This window comes from Aristolochia californica, unplaced genomic scaffold (genome assembly GCF_029961685.1).
Source record: "Aristolochia californica isolate CCGP_79_NKW_82.1479 unplaced genomic scaffold, dmAriCali1.0.hap1 SCAF_3, whole genome shotgun sequence".
Taxonomy (NCBI): Eukaryota; Viridiplantae; Streptophyta; class Magnoliopsida; order Piperales; family Aristolochiaceae; genus Aristolochia; species Aristolochia californica.
This window is the reverse complement of record NW_027181992.1, coordinates 42,645,442-42,666,317: the sequence shown is the minus strand read 5'-3', so window position 1 is coordinate 42,666,317 and position 20,876 is coordinate 42,645,442. Positions and strand designations below refer to the sequence as shown.

General features: G+C 39.6%; 2 protein-coding genes across 2 annotated transcripts; one reads left to right on the top strand and one right to left on the bottom strand.

Annotated features, from left to right (window-relative positions):
• Positions 1–1,375: 1,375 nt before the first annotated feature.
• LOC137960276 (NEDD8-activating enzyme E1 catalytic subunit) lies at positions 1,376–15,857 on the top strand. Its single transcript, XM_068807843.1, has 9 exons — positions 1,376–1,671; positions 1,751–1,914; positions 2,248–2,450; positions 14,000–14,232; positions 14,367–14,429; positions 14,515–14,571; positions 14,763–14,884; positions 15,156–15,273; positions 15,379–15,857. The coding sequence occupies exons 1-9, from the start codon at positions 1,573–1,575 to the stop codon at positions 15,667–15,669; spliced, it is 1,350 nt and encodes a 449-aa protein (XP_068663944.1). The 5' UTR covers positions 1,376–1,572; the 3' UTR covers positions 15,670–15,857.
• A 171-nt stretch (positions 15,858–16,028) lies between these two features.
• Positions 16,029–16,430, bottom strand: LOC137959574 (antifungal protein ginkbilobin-like protein). The gene has a single exon (XM_068806936.1). It carries the CDS (start codon positions 16,428–16,430, stop codon positions 16,029–16,031), a length of 402 nt encoding a protein of 133 aa, XP_068663037.1.
• Positions 16,431–20,876: the final 4,446 nt, after the last annotated feature.

Below are 20,876 nucleotides of genomic sequence, written 5' to 3'. Positions count from 1 at the left end.
ACCAAAATCAAATCCAAAAAACAAATGTAAAGGTTGGGTCTCATATACAAAACAAACAATTTTGTCTAGAACAATAAAGTTCAAGAATAATGAAACAAAAACAACATGTTGAGTATCATAAATTTACCTCAAGGAAGCAGTAGGCATAAAAACAAATAAGTAAAACAAATAGAAACAAATCTATGGATAAAGGATCATGTGACAATCATAGGAAAATCTATGAAACAAAAAGATCTAGAAATAGAGAAAAAATTATATAAAAAAAGGAGGTACTTGCTTAAACATATGAACCTCTTGAACACTTTGCCAATAAGTTTGCTAATAATATGTTGAAAGATGTAATCCAAGTATAGTGGCAATGATGTAAACTATCTTTATTTTTTGTCCTTTTTCCACCGCTCTTAGGGTAAAGGGCACGGATGTAATTTGTAAGATGTTCAATATTATAAATACATGTTAAGGGGGAGGATTAGGCAGGTCACCTAACCCTAATCCTTCTCTCTCTCTCTCAATCAATCTCTCTCATTCTCCTTCCTCTCTCACTCGATATCTTCTCCTCTTCTCCTTTTTCTCTCTTCTTCATGTAACTTTTTTCTCTCTAAACTAGTTAGGTTATTACTCGTTATATGGGATCCTAAATCTAACACAATACTTTCTCCCCTTTGTCCTTGAAAATTGTTTACAAATATTAGCAAACTGTCCACTTAAAAAGTGAACTGATGTAGAACAAAAAAATAAAATTGATGGTAGATACCCTAAAAAGAAAAAAAAAAATGCTATATGAACTTTTTAGCGGCTACTCAATTTTGGTTGCTTTTAGGAATGAGGAACATAAAAGACAAAAGTAAAAAAAGAGAAAAAAAATAAACAAATAGAAGAGCCAGACCAAATCAAATAGTAGAACCTATTAAAGAAGACAAAGACCCTAATTGTCTTTATATTTGCTTTTTCTAGGCTAGTTTTGGGGTCTAATTTGTTCTAAACTAGAACCCATTGAATCCAAAAAAGACTCCTTAATGAAGTCAAAATGAAAATAGGTAAAAAAGATCTCTATGCCATTCTAAGAATAATATTAATTTGTTGAAGTGCCTTATTTTAGCCCCATGGCAATGTATCTCCATTACTAATTGTTGCTTTAGTACAAATATAAAAAGGATTAGCATATAAGAAGAGTGGAGAATTTGGAAACCAAACCAAGGACTTACTTGGAAGAAGTAATTTATTTTTATGTTTACTTTCACTTTCACTATATGTGATTCACTTTTACGTTTTCACTTTCTCTTCCATTTCCACTTTGAAAATGCAAAAACCCCCGGTTTGTCCATCTCATAATGTTCAATATTTGCCTCCCTCGGTCAGCACAAACAGGCTAGAACCAAACGGTTCACGGTTGCTCGCCCAGCGGCAATCGACCACCGTGGAGTCCGACAGGGGGCTTTTGCTCTCTTGCAGAGGGTTCGTGCTCTCTGCGTATAAAATAAGCAAATATACTTAAAACCTCAACCAGTTACGAAGCTCACCTTGTCTCGCTGCTGTTTACTCCTCAAAGAACGAAGCAAAATCGCACCCGCCATGGTGGAAATCACTACAAATGATAGGTGGCGAGACCTCGACAAGCTTCTTCTCAGGCCCGGGAACCTCGTTGGACCCAACTTCGAGCCAAGCCCTGAAGTAAGGCTCTCCTTTTCCCTCCGTGTGTACTCTTTGATGATCATCTGACTGGGAAAATTTCGTTTACCGTTACGTGCAGTTGAGAGAAGACCTTCAAACCTATGCTAAAGTTTTAGTAGTGGGTGCTGGGGGTCTTGGATGCGAATTGCTGAAAGACTTGGCTCTGTCGGGTTTCCGCAACCTCGAGGTTATTGACATGGATAGAATTGAGGTGTCCAATCTCAATCGTCAATTCTTGTTCAGGTTTCTTCCTGTGCATATTCCAATCCTCTCGCTTCTTCCTGTTGATTAATAAAGTTGAACCTATTTAAGATGTTTGTTAAGATACAGTAGGTAACTGCCCACTGCACCTACGAGCCCTATACAACCGTCTATGGGGGTCTGAAGTAACCTAAAAGTACCCTTTGCCAATGCATGTACCTTCGTACCCAAACCAAATAGCTAGCAATCTTCTCCGGCTTCAGTTCTTATTCTTAATGAGCAACTGAATTATATTTATCGCTTGAGAAGTTTCATATTGATTTTCTCTTTCTATCGTTAGAATGTGCTATTTATGTACTAGGTGCGGTATTGTAGGCTTCAGGATGTTGGAAAACCCAAAGCTGAGGTAGCTGCACAACGAGTTATGGAAAGAGTCAGTGGAGTGAATATTGTTCCTCATTTTTGCCGCATTGAAGATAAAGATCTAGAATTTTATAGTGATTTCAATATTATCGCTCTTGGTCTTGATTCCATTGAGGCTCGAAGCTACATAAATGCTGTGGCCTGTAGCTTTCTTGGTATGCTTCTTACTTCTTTTAGTTAGTCAAAGCTCTTATTCGTTATTAATGCATTTGACCGTGTGTTATTGTGTCACTCTTGAACAATTACCGTGGATGTCAATATTTAAGTTACTTTTGGTAAACACTGCTGGATATTAGTTTACTTTACCAATGTAGCTATTCTTGCAAATGATAGCGCAGATTGGGGGAAGAAGATTCATGTAGTTTCCAACAAAATTGTGACAATCTCTGAAGATGATGGGCTGTTTGTGTGTCGCTTCATTGTTACTGACATAAGGGCTGTCATTTTTCATTTTCCCCTGATGTTTACTTGGTTTTTAGTTTAATTATTTTAGAATTTGAACAATGTTTGTTTGCTTTACTATTCATGTGAGACAAGAAATACAAGGAAAAGGTGTGGATTTCTACTCACGCCTGTAAATGTAAAAGCCAAAAATTTTCTACTGGAAATCCTATTTGGCTTTGCAATGAGGCTTGTGAGATCCAACTTTAGGTCTGCTGACATAATGTGGGAGCAAGTGTCTGTTAGAATGCTAATGAAGCAAAAAATGGTGCTATTTGAGATCAATGCAAACAATTAGGAAGAGCTACTAAGCATTTTATATCTTTTCATGAGCTCTCTTACTAAAGTTAATACTTTTTCTCATGATTTTTTGTAATTGCTAGCCTATGTGTGAGGTATTGTTGTTTGTCATCTATGTAATTAATTTAATTTATTTTGAAAATGGCGAGTTGTTATTATTGATGAAGCAGTTAAAGCTTGAAACTCAGCATATGAGTACAACTGAATTACATTCTGGAAATGCTACTCTAGAAGTCAAGAGAGGTCACCTATAACAGTGAAGCTTCATATACTCCAGCTTTAGCAAGTCTATCAGTCATCGAGCTGGCTAATCTGGGAACTTTACTCCAGGATAATTACCATTCTGAAGATAGATCAGAATCTTCATCAATCACTTTTCTAAGATCCCTAAAGGCAGGGTCTCTCTTGCTTCCCCAACCAATGACCAATGCAGAATCTCCTTCTATGGTTGGAGGACGTGAAAATATTTGCTTCAAGAGCTTGATTTCTTCTAGTAGAGGCTAAGATTCTGCCTCATTAACAGCCAGCTGGTCCAGAGTACGCTATCTTAATCTGGCCAGAATTATCCTGTCTCCTCCTAGCCCAGCTCGTCTTGAATTATCTAGGGGGGAGCCATGAAAATTGAGATTAAGCCAATCTTGGGGGGGGGGGGGGGGGGGGGGGGGGGGGGGGGTTGGATTTGTTTCAATTCAACCACCTCTTGGGATTTTTTAGCACTAAATGGCATGACTTTCCTTCAGAACTTCCAAATAACAGAACATGGAAGAGGTGGTACGTGTAGGCTGTTTGCCCACAGCAGTGCTGTGGATTACTTTCTCTACTACACCCTCCAATTGATTTTTTTTTTTTGCCTTCAAATGTCCAGCTGTTCATTTCATTCATAAATGCCAGGGAATAGCTGCCTTCTGTAAGGCCTTCCCTTAGAATGGTAATGGGCACAAGTACTATTGGTGAAAAAAGTGGTTGAGAGTGCTGTGCATGCATTGATGTGTCAAATTTAAGGAGGATGACATTTCAGACTGACCTGCTGAATTTACAGTGAAGCAAGATATGATTGCAGCTTTCTTCTACTTCTCCACATAGCTTACATAGGGACTTTACAAATATCTGCCCCATCCTAGTTCATTGCATGTGAGAATTTTCTTGTAAGTGGCAGTCTAAGAAATGCTATACTCTCTTAGGGGCCACCAGCTTCCACACCAAGCTGGCACCCAAAGGGTTGGCTAGCGGGTGGGGGATTTGCTGACATCTATAGAAGGAAGCAGCAGAAAATTGCCTCATAGGGCACAGGCTCCAGATTATTTCATCATGGCCCTGCTCTGAGTGATAGTGACAGTCTAGCAGCACAAGAAGGCTAGCTGACTCTGCAGCTTCTTGGTCCTTTAGGTTCCTCCGTAGGTTCGGATTCCGGCCTACACTTGGCCTTAGTGCTCTGTAGTTAAGTATTGAGATCTGCTTGTCTCTAGCTAGGTTAAATAATCTTGGAATGGCTAGGCAGAAGGGCTTGCTTCCTGCCTGGCAGTCTGTCCAGAAACTGATTAAGGAGCCTGATCTAGCATGGTATGTGAAGTGCTGCTCTAACCGAGATTTTTGCTGCATTACTGACCTCCACAGAACGGGTAGCCTGCATGGAAAACCATCCATGTGGATCACCTATGTATTTTGCATCATACCTGCCTCCACAAGGAGCCTTTTTCTGTTGTGTAACTTCATATCCATTTGGCGTGGGGGCTGCATTCAAGCTTTTTATCTTTGGAACCCCAAACCCCCTTTTCTCCTTTGATGTGCAAACTGTATCCCATTTCACTAAGGGATATTTGAACTGGTTTGAGCTGCCACACTGGAGAAATGTGTGCTGCATTGCTTCTAGCTGAGCTGGTACACTTGCTGGACATGATATAAATGATAAATGATAGGTCAGGATGCCGGCTAAGGAGGCTTTTATTACTGTGGATTGCCCTCCTTTCTAGAGTTGTTCTTCCCATGAGTCTAACCTTCTCTGAACACCTATCTAATATCGACTGCAGAGTTGTCTAGATGCTCTTCCATAGAATAACAGGAGACCGAAGTATGTTGAGGGGAGATCTGAGGTGGAGCAGCCAAGAATGTGTGCTATTTGGTCCTTACAGACCAGATTTGAGCTTTGGCCAGAGATGAAGTCATACAAGATCAGCAAGGCTTTATATTCAGCTCTTGCTCGAGCTGCCCTTCACACAGCTCTACTTTATTGTTGCAAATTGAAGGACTAACACTCTGAGCTGCTGGTCCCTTGCACTCAGCCCAGACATCCATCCCCTCTTCTGCCCAGCATATATGAAAGAACATAGAGCTTCACTTACTAAACTGAACAGCATGGCAATAGTGGATAGCTTTGCCTCACGCTCCTGGAACTTCTGAAATATCCTTTCACCATGCCATTGATAAGAATGGAGAAGCTAGCAGAAGATATGCAGCTTCTGATCTAGCCCACCGTCTCTCTGGGAATCTTATTTTCTTTAGTAGAGTCTCAAGGAATTGCCAACTCACCTTAGCACTGCTCCCTTTAAACTCCTCGTTATAATGGCGTAGAAGTTCATGAGCTGTGGGATCTGGATCTAATATTTGCCTACCCCCTTAAGAAGCAAATTGACTTGCTGCTTATAACAGATGGTAGCACCTCCCTCAGTTTGGCTGCAAGTACTCTAGGGATAAGTTTGTAATGGCTGAAAGATGACACCATGCGTCTTGCTGTTATACCTTGCTCATAGAATTCTTCAAACATGTTTAGAATCCCACCTTGCCTTGTATAGAACTCAGCCATAAAACCCATGGGGTTCAGGTGCTTTGTTGCTTGGCATGGCCTTTATAGCGTTCTCTTCTCTTCTTGTATAAAATGGCTTTCTAAGCTTCAAGCATCCCCATCCATTATGAAGTTTAGTCTGAGGTCTTCAGGGAAACGTCTTTGGATCCCTTCTTCTTGATACAGTTGTGAGTAAAACTTTATCAACTCATTGGTGCTTTCTCTATCTTTTGTAGGGTCTGGCTATTGATGCTCAGCACTATGATTCTGTTCCTTCTCTTATGAACTGACGCAATAGCGTGGAACAATTTTGTGTTCTCATCCTCCTCTTAACCCACTTATACCACCCCGGTTGCTTCAAAAATAATTTCCTGGGTTACAATGTTTTCAAAAGCTTCCCTTCAACAGGTCATACTCGATGTTCTCTAGAGTAGATAGAGTTTGCTATTCTTCCTTTCTAGAGTAATCTTGTGAAGGCAACTCCTTTCCTTCTCAAAAATTAGGTTTCTTTCAGCAGTCCATGCCTTGATTTTTTGCTTTAGTGCCTTGAGTTTATGACTGAATTAAAAGCCCACTGGACCTGTAATGCTAGTCTCTTGCCACCACCCTTTCAGTTTTTCTTTGAAGTCTTTTTCTAGCAACCAGGAACCCTCAAATTTGAAGGTTGTGGGTTGCCATGAATTTGGTGCCATTTCAGGCAAGATGGGACTGTGTGGTCTGAGTTTGGCCGGGGATCTGCCGTTAGACCATGTGAACCCTACTCCAGATAACGACACCTTAATAATGGCATGGTCTGAGATGAAGTAAGAGAAACTGCGCATGGATGCTGTGGTTATGTTCCTTCCACCTCTCTTCTCATAGCCGTACCAAGTACTCTCCCTATCACCCATGGCAAGGCCCAGATGTTTAAGATGGCTAAAACCTCTCCCTGCATTTCCTACTGTTGTGTACTGCGAGCAGGATCATACACTGATAGAACTGCCTAGTATGTCCCATCCTTGATTGACTTGAAATCTACTGCAATTATATATTGCCCAACCTTTTTGTCAATCATCTCTACTTCCCGCCAATCCCAAAATATTGCCATCCCCCTGATGAACCCACTGCTTTACCTTTCCATCCAGTTCAGTCTATTCGTGTACCAGATACCATTGCACAACTCATAGGGATATCCCCCCAACTCTTATCAAGGCTTCTCTAGCAGGCATACCAGCTTACTGACTCTCTTTCTTACACTGCCTGGCAAAAGTTGTCAATGAGATGGAAAAAATAATGAGAAACTTCCTTTGAAAATACACTAGGAATAGATTCAAATATCACGTTGTCTGATGGAATGATGTTTGTTTGGAGAAGAAACAACGGGGTCTAGGTATCAGAAAAATCAGGGAGACAAATCTTTCTTTCCTTTCTAAATGGTGCTGGTGTATCAACACGGGACCTTCCTTGGATCCCTTTAGTTCTAAAGATGATGGGAAGACAACTTACTCATTGGACTCTTGGCAGCAGCATTCCTACTCGGTTATCTCCCGTTTGTAAACATATTTACAAGAGATTCCTCCATTTTGTCGCCCATGTTAGGTATTTCCCCTGAGAAGGCTCTCATGTTCATTTCTAGTATGACCTCTGGTTTAGTAATGGTTTCTTCAAAGACCAGTTTCCTCTTCTCTTCTACCTGACCTGTCAACCTAAGGCAACCATTGACTAGCTCACTATTAATGGCTTGCTTCGTGAGATCGATTGGAGTCATCATTTTTGGCGGAACCTTCATGACGTTGAAAGTATGGATGCTAGTCTCCTATTGAAACAGATGAATACTACATCCTTCAAGATCAGCAATGCTGATAGGATTGTCTGGTGGTCAGACAGCCATGGAAAATATACTGTAGCAACTTGTTACACTACCTTTTGCTCTACTAGCACTCCCCCTCATGTGGATGCCACATCTTGGAAACTCTTGGGGCTACCAAAAGCAAAAAATTTCCTTTGGAGTGCCTTCTATGGAAAGATTTACTAGGGATAACCTTATCTGGCATGTAGCCAATATTCCAGTAGTATCTGTTCTCTCTGCTATTGCATGGACGGATCTGTTGATCACCTCCTGATCAACTGTCATTATTCCTAGTGCATTTGGGCCTACTTCCTTAGCCTATTTGAGCTCTCTATTTGCTTCTCTAGCAGCCATGCCTCTCTCATTCATATGGATACAGGTCTAATGCTTCCCTCGCATGGTCAAGTTATGTTCCAAACTTGCCTTGCTTTTGTCCCTTGGCTCATTTGGATTGAAAGAAACTGCAGAGTTTTCCAACAGACCTCTTCCCCTCGGCAAAAAGTTGCTGGATAAATCTTTTCTCATGTGGTTACTTGGCTTGGATCCCTCCCTCTATTTGAAGACATCAAGGCTGGCTTAATTAGAAGCTGTTGGTTTTAAGTTTCTCGCCTTAACCACCCTAAGATTATATAGCTCAACTTTGATGGTTCTTCCTTGGGCAATCCAGGTCCTTCGGGCTTCGGGGGAGTCTTCCAGGATTCCTTGGGTACCATCCTTACTACATTTTGCTGCCCCCCTGGGTACGTTTGACCCCACTTCAGTTGAGCTTCAAGGATTTTGTCATAGATTTGAGATTTTTAGAGATCGTTTTCATGGTGCATTTCACTCTGAAGTGAAAGGTGACTCCAATATTGTCATCAACTGGTGCTTAAACAAAATTGACCCTCCTTGTATCACTGGTCTTGTTCTCTAGACATCCTTGAGCTTGCTAATCCTTTTGTCTGTAAATTGAGTTTTTTCCTAGGACTGCCAACTGTCTGGCTAGTTCCTTTCTAAGGAAGGGGTCTCCCTCCAATCTCTCATTGTTAAGGATCCCTCCTGTTCGTAGTTTTTGCCTTATGCTTTAATAAAATATTGCCATTCTAAAAAAAAAAATCTCACAGGGATTTCACCCAACTTTATTTCCTAAAAGAAAGCAATTGTGGTTCTGCCTTTCTTGGGAGTATCTCTTACTACTGCTCGTTTGCTTTGTAGTGCCAAACCTTGTACATTCCAGGAGATAATATTCATTGGACAATAGTTCTGATGTTACTTTCCTCCTTAAGTTCTTAAATCTCTCACAACATGCTTCAATATCTTCTTGCCTCATATTTAGTGAAGCACCAAATTCATCCATTACATTCTCCAGTCCATTTCTCTAAAACTTTCATTTGTGCTCTATCTGTTTCCTTAGCTCATGCTCACTCTCATCTTGTACTGTTACAGCTACTGCCTCTCTTTCTACTGTATTTGTTTTCTTCCCTTTGTTTCTGTGAATCATTTTTGAGGCTTTTACTTGCTGATTGGATTATCTTCTACCATAGGTGAACTTGAGGAAGGATCGAGGCTTTTCAGTAGGCCTGGTTTGCACCATTCGAGGTTCAATCTCCCCTTGATATTGAAGGTTCAAGCTGGTTGGGAATGACAAGTTATTGTGCCTCACTTTGAGGCATGCTTTCATAGGGCCTGATAAGCAAGGGCAAGACTCAGGCAGGTCAACCAGCTTCCTCGGGACAGTGGTGGGCCAAGTTTCCCCCGAGTCCGCACCTTGATGCTTGTGTGCATCAGTAGCGCTTTTGCTAACTTCATTCGGTTATGCTTCTGAGTCAGAATGGACACATGGAGTCATGTTTGGGTCCGCATTTGGTGCCTGTACCACAATTAGTTCAGACTCTGCAACTGCCTCTGACTCCTGATCCGCCAATCTGCATCCGGTCTGGTTCTGCCCTTGAAATAGCCTTCAGGTTCAACCCCGCATCCAGCACCATACCTGGATCTGCCTCTTCATTCGGCATCTTGAAGTTTTTTCCCAACTTTTGATGTATTCAAGTTGGAAAGCACTTGTGTGTGTGTAGGTCTCTAGTGCTGCTTCTTTCAGCTGAGCACAGAATCACTTCATCCCGCCTCTCTTGCCTTTGAATAGGAGGATCTGCTTCAGATTTATGGTGACAATGGTTTCTTCACTCCCAGAACTTTTTCCGTTGTAGATTTTGCCCCTGATTTTGTATGGATGAGGTGTCGGTATCACTCCTCTCTACATCTGGGTTGGCTTCGACTATTGCTTTGTATACATGGCCGCTGACATGGATGGGGACCTTTATGGTACCAGCAAAGGGGCCCTTTTTTTTATGGAAAGCTCGAAGGTAAAAGAACTCAATAAAGGAGAGGGGTGATCCCTTACAAAGAGGGATTGGCGGGAAACCCCCTCTGAGGAATCAGCTAGGCTATTGGCGAATTTTAAAACGTGAGACCAGAAATTACATCAACAGCAAGATACATAATTTCATATAAAAGGATCATGTAGCCTCCACAGGGAAATTTCTTCTCACTGCACCAATTGATGACATAATGAGAGTTGCCCTCTGCAATAAGCTGACCACAAAGCTTGTCTTTGAAGATTCTCAAGTCATGGAGGAGGGCAGAAAGCTCAACAAAGGTGGAAACAGCTATTCCCAAAAGACATGGAAGGAAAGAAGGATTTCACTGCTGGAGGATTAGAACACTCCCCCAAAGCTAGCAGGACCTGTGTTGCCAAGTTAACTCCCATCAAAATTGAGCTTGAGAAGGTAGTGCTGTTAGGAGGGTTTCCTGGAGAAGAAAGGCATGCAATAACCTTCCAATTGTGATGAACGTAGGCTCCCTCAAATTGCTAGCAAGCCTTGAGTGAGCAAAGCCAAGAAATGATCTGGAAAAGATGTGCTAAGACAAAGCTGGAAGCTGCGAGGAATGCTTCCATGGAAGACTCTTTGATTGTGTTCCAGCCAAATCATCCAATGAACTAGAGCAGAAACTACTTTGATCTTAATGCTTCCAAATAATGGGAGGGAGAATCTTAGTAAATGTTCAATCTAACCAGATAAGCATGCTGGAAAGCAGAATTGAATGCCAAATATATTAAGAAAATAATTCCATATCTCCCTGGAAACCAAGCAATGAAGCAGCCAATGATCAATGGATTCTTCCTCCGTACCACATAATCTGTGGATAGCATTGGCAATGGCAGTCCCTGTGAATAGCATATAGGATCTTACCCTTCATGGCACTGCATATGAAGTACTTAGCTTTTGGAGGGGTGCTAAGTTTCCACACCAAAGGTGCTAACAGGAGCTCGTATTCTAGGTATTAATGGGTAGCCGAAAGCAGGGAGAAAACAAGTATTCACCATCAGGTTCAGGTGCCCAATCGAGGGAATCATCCAGGTTACACTTAAGATGGAGGTTGCCAGTTGCTGGAGGAAATTAGAGGCGACAATGGCCTTGGAAGATTTCTTCTGAAACTGAGGTTCTGGCAAGTAGAATTTCCTTCCCCAGAAATAATTGAATCTGAGACTAGGATGTCAGGCTGGTGTGAAATGGTGATAGGCTAGGAAATTGGGAGTGGAGGGGCTCATTACCATGTCTCGAGGCTAGGAAATGGGTGCAGTATTTCCATGACCAATGTGCATGCTGATGTCAGAACAAATCTTTGGAAAGAGCCTAGCATAGACACGACAGAGGGGTGAGAGCCTGGAGATAGATCACTTGCCAAACCCCAGCTATCTTGCTAAGCCTCGCCTTGTGAGCAACAAAATGCCACCAAAGGATTTCTTGGTGGTTGTTGACTCTCCAAGCCCATTTTGCAAGAAGAGTCTGATTCATAGATCTAATAGGCTTAATTCCAAGACAGCCTTGTTTTTTAATGATTGAATTCATCACTCTATTTAACATTATGGTGCTTGAAACCAGCTTCTGCTTCTCTCCAGAGAAAGGATCTCATGAGCTTTTCAATCCTCTAAGCCACACTGGCAGGGAAATGAATGAAGGGACCTGATTGCAGGATTCAAGCCTGGAGTCTCCTGCTCCCAAGGTGGCTTTTTCATCTATATCAATAGCTGCACAAATCAACCTTTTGATTGCATGGAAATTTTCTATCCATGTAATGTTTAGGAATTAAATAATTAAGAAACCTTTATATTTGAGACAATTACTGTTAGCTTAATTCTTTAATCAAGATTTGGTGGTTCCCTAATTACACTTGTTAACATATGTCCTCTGCAGAAGCCTGTGAAAATAAAAGGGCAAAGTGTTAGCCCTTAGTGTGGCCAATGTGCTGCTAATGGTTTTCATATGATAAACCTTTTCCCTTTTATTTCCATTGGATCAGATCTCAATGTTCTCCTGACTGATGAAGTGTTCAGGCTGCAATCTTTTGAATTGGTGGGTTTGTTTCCATCATGCAAATGTGATTTACAAGTTACTGAAAACCATACAACTAGGCCTAAAGCACAGATTTGTTCTTTGTCATGTTCTAATTATTCATAACTTCAATGATTTTGGTCAAATTCTTTGAAGAGTGGTCTTGTCAACTAAAATAACCTTGATTTTGGGTAAACTGTATCAGAGAGTGGACAGGAACAATTGGTAGGAATTGAGAAGGTTATAGTGTATGGATAGGATTTATATAGTTTCATTTGTTGGACTTGGTTTGTAACAGAAGACTATTAACTATTTAGTGGAGGTTGCTTTCTTGATTCATTATTTCTATTGAGAAATCTACTTTTCAGAAGATGGGTGACCAAGATGTAGGTGCAACTGATATGCTGTCACAGAAGGGTGTATCGCCTTATTTCCTGGATTGATTGATCTCACTGCTGAAGTAGTAAAAATCCATCATTCTCTTCCCCTCCATTAATCATCTTCTTCATTTAGAGGTTCTGAAGCACGCACATTGAAGGGATGGAAGTCATTGAGCACTTTAGATTTTTTTTAATTTTTTTTGAAATGGAACAGTTTAGATTTTTAGTCAACTGACTAGAAACTGTAAAAAGGAAGAAATTGAGGAAGAAAGAATAGAGAAAAGAGAAAATAGAGAGTTGAGGGGAGAGTGTGCATGTGATGCACTCCTTGGAGGTTCAAAAGTCGACCTCCTCTTTCTTTTATTCACTTAAGTCATTAAAAGAGTAAAATTACAGCAATGCCCACATAGCTTCTATACATGTAACTTCATGTTTAAACATAAGAATTTCACCAAAATTGAACCATAGATTTCCAACATAATATATAACCTACTGCTAACTCCAGAAGTAAATGTTAGTAACTTGAAATGATCAAAATGCCCCTCAATATATACTTTAACCACAAACTTATTGGAACTTCAGCACATAAATAACTAATGAGATTGATATTAATGGAGAGGCACTGATGATGCCTATCAGTTTTTCAAAAACTAAAGTGTTGGAGAGATTGGGGTTTAGAGGCCCGTCTTCCTTATTTATAACTTAATCAATGGTAGAAAAAACCCTAGATTCTAGTTTCTACAACAAACATTTTCCTAGAAAAATAAGTTCTAACACTCCCCCCTCAAGCAGGATTATATAGCTTCAGCTTGTCAGAAGATATCTCTCACAAAAAAAAAAAAAAAAAAATCATTCTCAAAATCCATGGTTTGTCATTGCTATGTGGGTTTGACTCTTGAACTTGTACTTGTAAGATAATTCTTGGGTTTTACTTCATCAACACTTGTACACTTATGTACTCTTTCACCCCCCTCAAGTTAACTAGTATATGCCATGGTCTCCAGCTTGAAAACACCCCCTCATGACTTCCAACCGGACAAAAATATAGAATAGAAAAACAATGAAGAGAAAGACTGTCAATTTCTCTACGAGCTGAGGTATGGATATAAGTTACAAACACATGTAAATATGAGTCTGTGTCAAGTAGGGTATTAGAATTTAGTTAGGTATGGCTAAGCAATTTATGTTGGGGAGAGGTCACATGGAAAAAAATTGTATTAATTTGAGTGATGATTACCTCTCTTTTTTTTGGTGGGGGGGGGTGGGGGGGGGGGGGGGGGGGATGTCATTCATACCTCTCTTTAAATATCCTAAAATTTCTCATCCTATGTCAGGACCAGAGAAAAAGCATAAACTGATTCTTGCATATCTATATTCATTGAAATCTTTAGTTGGATCCACTATTGTTAGTTTCTATATTCAGTGTTATTGAACTCTTGGGAGATTTTTTATCAGCTTAATATTGCTTTTTTTCTTTGTCTCTTCAAGTGTTTCTTTGTGTCTGTTCTCTAACTCTTAAATGGATCAAACTTCGAGTTGTCGTTTTGGATTTATTTAGGCTTATATATAATTTTTAATTTTTTTTTGTATTTGTTATATCCAGAGTATGATTCAGATGACAACCCATTGGAAGAAACAATCAAACCTATGGTGGATGGTGGAACAGAAGGTTTCAAAGGCCATGCCAGGGTTATCCTTCCTGGGGTTACACCATGCTTTGAGTGTACAATTTGGCTTTTCCCCCCTCAAGTCAAGTTCCCATTATGTACACTTGCTGAAACACCTAGAACTGCTGCACACTGTATTGAATATGCCCACTTAATTAAATGGGGTGAAGTATGTACAAATTATTCTCTATGTTTTCTTTTCTTTTAAAGTTCATATGTCCCTTTTTCTGTTCATCTTCTTCATTTTGATTGGAGGTGGTCTTCTTTTGGGTACCATGCATTTTTATCAACGTTCTCTTTTAGGAACATGGAGGAAAGACCTTTGATGCAGATAATCCAGAACATATGCACTGGGTTTACTCTGAGGTTTGTTTTCTAGGTGGTTGTCTGTTAAAAATTTGATGTTATTATTCTTGAGATTTTTACCAGTCACTATCACAACATTCCTCAGGCTGTCAAGAGAGCTGAACTGTTTGGCATTACTGGTGTTACCTATTCATTCACTCAGGTATTCTAGTTTTCAGAATTATCAATGGAGGGATTAGTTTGAATTTTCTGTCTCGATTTGCTTATGTTTGTTGAAGATTGGAAGCCCTCTGTATATTAGTTTATTATCTTCTATATTGGCACACAACCACAAATGTGTTAATGAAATGTTTAGAACTAAAAAACTTTTATCTTCTGCTGCCATTTTTGCAGGGAGTTGTGAAGAATATAATTCCAGCAATAGCATCTACAAATGCAATCATATCTGCAGCATGTGCCTTGGAAGCGCTCAAGATTGCAACAGGATGCAGTAAGACTTTGTCCAATTATCTGACGTGAGTCTTTCTACTCTTGTGCATTCTCTCTTACCAATACATGCCTACTTTCTAATAGAAGTCTGTTTTATTTCTTTCTGGTTAAAAATAACGAGAATTGAACAGCTAGCACTAACAACTTTTTGACATGCATCTTCTGTCCACGCTTGAGGCAGATTCTTTGTTTAAAAAAGTTTTAGCAAATGCCATCTCACCATCTGTTCTTAGTGAGAAAGTATGAATTCAATATTTGCTGTTGTACCAACCAAAACGTTTGATATCAACCCCACAGGTATAATGGTCTGGAAGGCCTTCACACTAAAATGACAGAGTTTGTCAGAGATAAGGATTGTCTTGTCTGTGGGCCTGGCGTTCTTATTGAGCTGGACAAGTCGAGTACTCTTCAGAAGGTTTTATTTAAGATTTTTTTTTTTATGATCTTAAATTCGTGAGTTAGAAAATATTAGTTATTCTTTGATCTTGATTTTGATTGTTATAGTATTTGACTGGAACAGTTTATTGATCTTCTTGGAGAGCATCCAAAAGTGAGAATGCCAAAGCCAAGTGTTGCACACCGAGGGGAGAATCTATATATGCAGGCCCCTCCAATACTTGAGGAAATGACACGATCAAATCTACAGGTTTCCCTCTATGACCTCATGGGCAAGGTCCCCAGGGGTGTAGTTCATGTGACTGGTGCAACTGCTGTGAATGGCAAGACAACCTCCTCGCTGAGGAAGTTGCGGATTGTGTTCAGGGGGGTAAATGACGGAATCACAGACATGGAAACTGCAGGAGGGGCCTGAGTTGTTTTTTGTACACTGGTCCCTGTTACTGTAACTCGTCACTACAGAAATATTAGTCAATGTCAAAAACATTTGTGGCTCTGAAATTATTAAGACTCAGATTTTGATGGCAATGGGAAACAAGTGAAAACGAGAGTAGATTCGTGCTTGTGAAGATGAGCATGATTTGCCGTCTCTTCGCTAATGATCTTTTATTTCACAAATTATCTTTTCGGATCTCTCTTTGCAGCTGGTCTTTGTCAACTGTTGGACATAACAAATAGAAGTAGAGTCCCAGAATGCAAAATATTTCTTACTCGAACATTCGATGAAGAGGCAAACACATCCTCATCACAGATGAAATTTACAAAAATCCAGCCCTAATCGGTGAAAGGGTATTGTTCGTATCTGATGTTACAATCGTAGAGCACAGCTCGAGCGCCGATGCTGCTAACACAGGTGGCAAGCATCGTCTCCCTGGCCGACTTAAGACAGGCCTTGCAGTCGGAATTGGAGAGAGTAGCCACGCACCTAGCATGACCGTAGGCGAAGGTGATGGGGAAAGGAGAGATGTTGTAGTAGTCGCGGTCCTCCGCTGGTGGAGCGAAAGCTTCCAGGTCGTCCAATACGTAGACGAGGTTTCCGGCAAAGGGGTCTCCACCCGTGAACATGTCGCCGTTGCAGAGCACCTGGGTCAGGTTTGTGTTGGGAACGCCATTAACCACGTTACAGAGAAGCGCCCAGAGCCCAATCAGAGCCATCAACCTAGCAAGAGAAACCATCTTTGAAATGTGTTTCAGTCCTCTCCCGTGTCTTTCGCGTCTTCCTTTTATGATTAGAATCGGGATTAGCTGCATCGATTCTTCCATCAATCGTTTGATTTTTTTTATCCGCTAGTTTGTTTCTTGCGGCTTGTCTTGTCCAAAGCAGTACTAAAAAGCTGTAGCTCTGTCGCTTCCATTTGTCTTTATTGCCCATCGTCAAGTCAACATTCTGAATCTGTCACCGTAGCAGTGGTTTTGTGCTACGTATTGCTCTGGAGGGAGGGAGAGGATGACGATACGATAAATGATAGTAGTCTTATTGTGCAAAACCACGATTGGATGACTTCAGATTGTTTCAGATTGTTTCAAATGGTTCGGGATCTGTATCTGGTGCCTCAGAGTGGCTGAGAATTTCCAGTCCAGCGGAAGCTCCATAATGAGCTAGCTGCTCGCCTAAGGACCACGGTGGACAAATTACAGTTGAAAGGAAACTCAGGCTCAAGTCCAAGTTCTTTAGCTCTGAAAAATTCTAATCAAGATTGATTTTAGTATTTTTGTTGGTTATACTGACTTGAACAAAGTACAAGCTTCAACATCTACCTATTGAAAATAAATATTAAATTATATCAATAAATAATTTTCAACCATTTTGTTATACCAAAAACACATTCATTTTCTACCACATTCATGTCAATGGTTAACCAATCTACATATTAACCACATACACATTCATTGTTTATCACGAATACAAATGTATCTCGTAAATCTAGGTTAAAACTCTCAACAACTGTGTAAAGGGGAGTTAGTCCACAGTGAACTTGAAATAAAGTGAATAATTCAATTCATCTTAAATGAATTAATTCAACTTCAACTCATCCTTGGGTGTTAGTATAGACAAGTTCAAGTGCACTGGAAAACAGATTCGAGTGTTAGTGCCCCCAAATAAAAAATATGATATAAACAAGAGAATGAATAACCTTTTATAATATACTTAAATAGAATATATACCTAAACAAATAATTGACCAAAATAAATATGGTTATTACACATTACTTAATGATTATAGTTTATTATAAATTAATACAATAATTACCTGTGACTGGAATAAATTATTAAAAATAAATAAATAAATAAAAATTAAAATACCAAAAGTGAATATAATAAATAAATAAATTATTTTTTAATAACATAAGATATGTTTTAACATTAAAAACCACTAATTTAATACAATAATACAAAAATTAATATAATAAATAAATAAATATATTTATCGATAACATAATATATATTTTTATGTACTATTAATTAATAATATATTATCACAAAATTTAGAACCATTGGTTTAATTAATTATCGCAATGGGATAATTAAACCAAAAAAAATTTATCAAATATTTATTTTAAAAATATTTTAATTATGACTATTAAATCACTAATTTAATATAGTAATTATAAAATAAATATATTAAATAAATAAAAAATAATGATTTAATAAATAAAAAATATAAATGATTATTTTTATGACGATGGTATAATTTTTCCTAAGTTCTTCTTCCTCACGGCGTGCATCGTCTTTCTCAGCGATGAGAAACTACGACGGGCCAACGGCAACGACGACAAAGGCGCCGCTCCGACGGTACATCGAGAGGGATAAGAGAGGGGAGGCCGAGAGAGGAGAAGTCGGGAGGCCGAGAACCTCCCGTGCTCTGCGATGGAGGAAGGCCGACAGGGGGGGAGGGAGGGAGCAGTGCACGTCCCGCATGCTTCAATTGTTTGATTCGCAAAACAGGACTGAATCCAAATTCTCCATTTTTTGCCTGAGCGAATGAATTGATGTAATTCACTTGAAGTGTAATTCATTGTACACTAACCCCTTAATCTAATGAACTAAGTAATGTGGGAGTAATTTATCTCACTTCATTTTGGACCAAGTCTACTACATTTCATTGAAGTTACATATCAGTTAGTCATACTGCTCTTCTTGTGTCATCTTGACAAACATATCATTCTTATCTTTGGTGTCAGTACAAAATTTGACTTCTCTGGGCAAGTTAGATACTGCTAAAAGAGTTTTGTACGATAGAAGTTTTGCATCGACATCTATGGGACTAAAGATCCTCGAAAGGGTTGATGACATATTGTTAATGGCATTAACGGTTATTTTAGCATTGTCAGAAAATGGTTGGGATCTCTTCCTACGTTGAATAACAGAAATTCTATCCCCAACATTTTTTGTGTTTTGTATCTCGGAAGAGCCTCAATTGAAGACTCCATACTGTTAGGCATTGGCTCAGGGATCTCCCTAATTGCATCATTTTCATCTATAAGATCAATCATTGCCCATTCTACAATATTAGGAAAGTTTTCTTCTAACTCAACACTTGTTTGACTTGTTGTCCCCATAGCAATAGAACTTCCAACAACTAAAGCCAATTTGTCATATAGTGGACAACTTTCCCACCTATACTTATTGGCTTATCTGTGCTCCTACAAAAAAAGTTATCGCTTAAAAAACTTAAAATCCTGATTAATAATGCAAGAAACATAATATTCCATGTTACATTTACAAACCTTTATGTAATCTTGATATACTGTCTTACATGCGGTGACTTTCTGCATTGTTAGATCTCACCCAAAGCCACTAGTGCTGAGGCAAGTTGTCACGATTTGATAGGTTTTTTTTTCCAAGTCCTCATGCGGTTTTTCAATTGTTCATTCGGCTTTTGGCTAATTGTGTCCAAAATAAACATATTGACACAGTCATTGAAAACTTCATGTTTCCAGACTCCATTAGGTAATTTGTTACTAAATTGATTTACTCAATGAGCAAATCAAACATTTTACCATCTTCCTCATACGTCCATGAATCATATGTTCTCTTTGAAGTTTCATCCATTATGCCTTTACCTTTCCTCCTTCCAGCCATCTAAAACTCATAAAAATTATACAATGAATCAAGCATAATCTGTTCTTGAGAAAAAGGAGAGGAGAGGGGAGGAGGAGAAGAGAAAAAGGGAGGGGGAATCCCTCCCCCTGTTACCTTACCACTTAAAAATAGTAAATGCCACTAACACATGAAGTAACATAGTGATAAAGAAAATAAAAGGCTATTGCATAAAGATAAAAAAATTACTAGATATTGTTAAGTGAGTCCAAGTTCAACTAATACAATTCTTCCACCAGATTTCAAGCGATAAGATGTTAATTCACTATTATGAACGATCTTTAGAAATAGATATGAAATTCAGTGAGACAGAGAAACTAATGTGATGCTCAAATAATGGAATACATCATCTCTCCTGCAGCCATTCCAGGTGTTGCATCAAGAGCCTCAATTATAGTACAAGTGAAGAATTGAGAAGCACACTATTGTTAATGATCATATAGGATAATTGAAGTTTTAGTCTTCATGCAAGTAAGCCTTTGTCGAGTGGAGTTGTTTGACAGGGTGACAATGATACTTTCAAACTTCGCTGCTTGTAATAAAAAAGAAACAAAGAAATACATCGGTTGAGGTTGATCATGTTACTGAATTCTGACCTCGTCTCTCCCTTCTAATATACACTAATGCATCTATGAGCCAATATGTATTGAGCCAAATCTATGCTCCATGCTAACACAAGTTTGATTCTGCCCAAATTTGATGATGGCATAATTGAAGATTCAGCTAACACAACACAAATTGCTCAAACTGTTAATAAACTGTGAATCAAACTTTGTTTAGATTATCTGTGCATCTCTTTATCATCTTTAACATAAAACTTACCTCTATCCCTCTGGAATGGCAGCTCGGGAATTGGAGTTGTGTTATGGTCTTGGGTTAAGTACCTATGTCTTTTGCTCCTAATAGGCCGGTCTTTTGGGTAGTATTGGCTAGGTGCTTAACATTTGGTATCAAAGCTAGCTCCCTCGTCGCGTGTTCGAATCCCGGAGGGGGCGACTGCGGAAGGGGCGACTGCGGAGGGGGCGACCTTGACGGAGTAGGCCACCGCACGTGCGGAGGGGGCGACCTTGGCGGAGTGGGCCGTTGCTAGAGTGGGTCATCGCAAGTGGGCCGTCGTGGACGTCGGCCCGTGAAGGAGGGGTGTGATGTTATGGTTCTGGGTTAAGTACCTATGTCTTCCGCTCCTAACAGGCCGGTCTTTTGGGTAGTATTGGCTAGGTGCTTAACAAGTTGGCGGATACCTAGCTCAACAACCTTTGAGAAGTTGGGTCCTGAAGCAACTAAACTGAGGTATATCCTGTCAATGTATGGCAGGTTATGAACTGAGCTTGCAAAGAACCATCAGGATTCAAGAGACTGAGCTATCAGTACAGTGAAGTCCTCGGTTTGATTGTAGTCTGTATTTGAAACCACTTAAGTGATGGGACAAATGGGAGCGTTTTAAACTAATAAATGCGAAAACTTGTGAGGACTTTGAGTGGTCTTTGGATCCCTTAAATTTGAATAAGGAGACTTGTATCT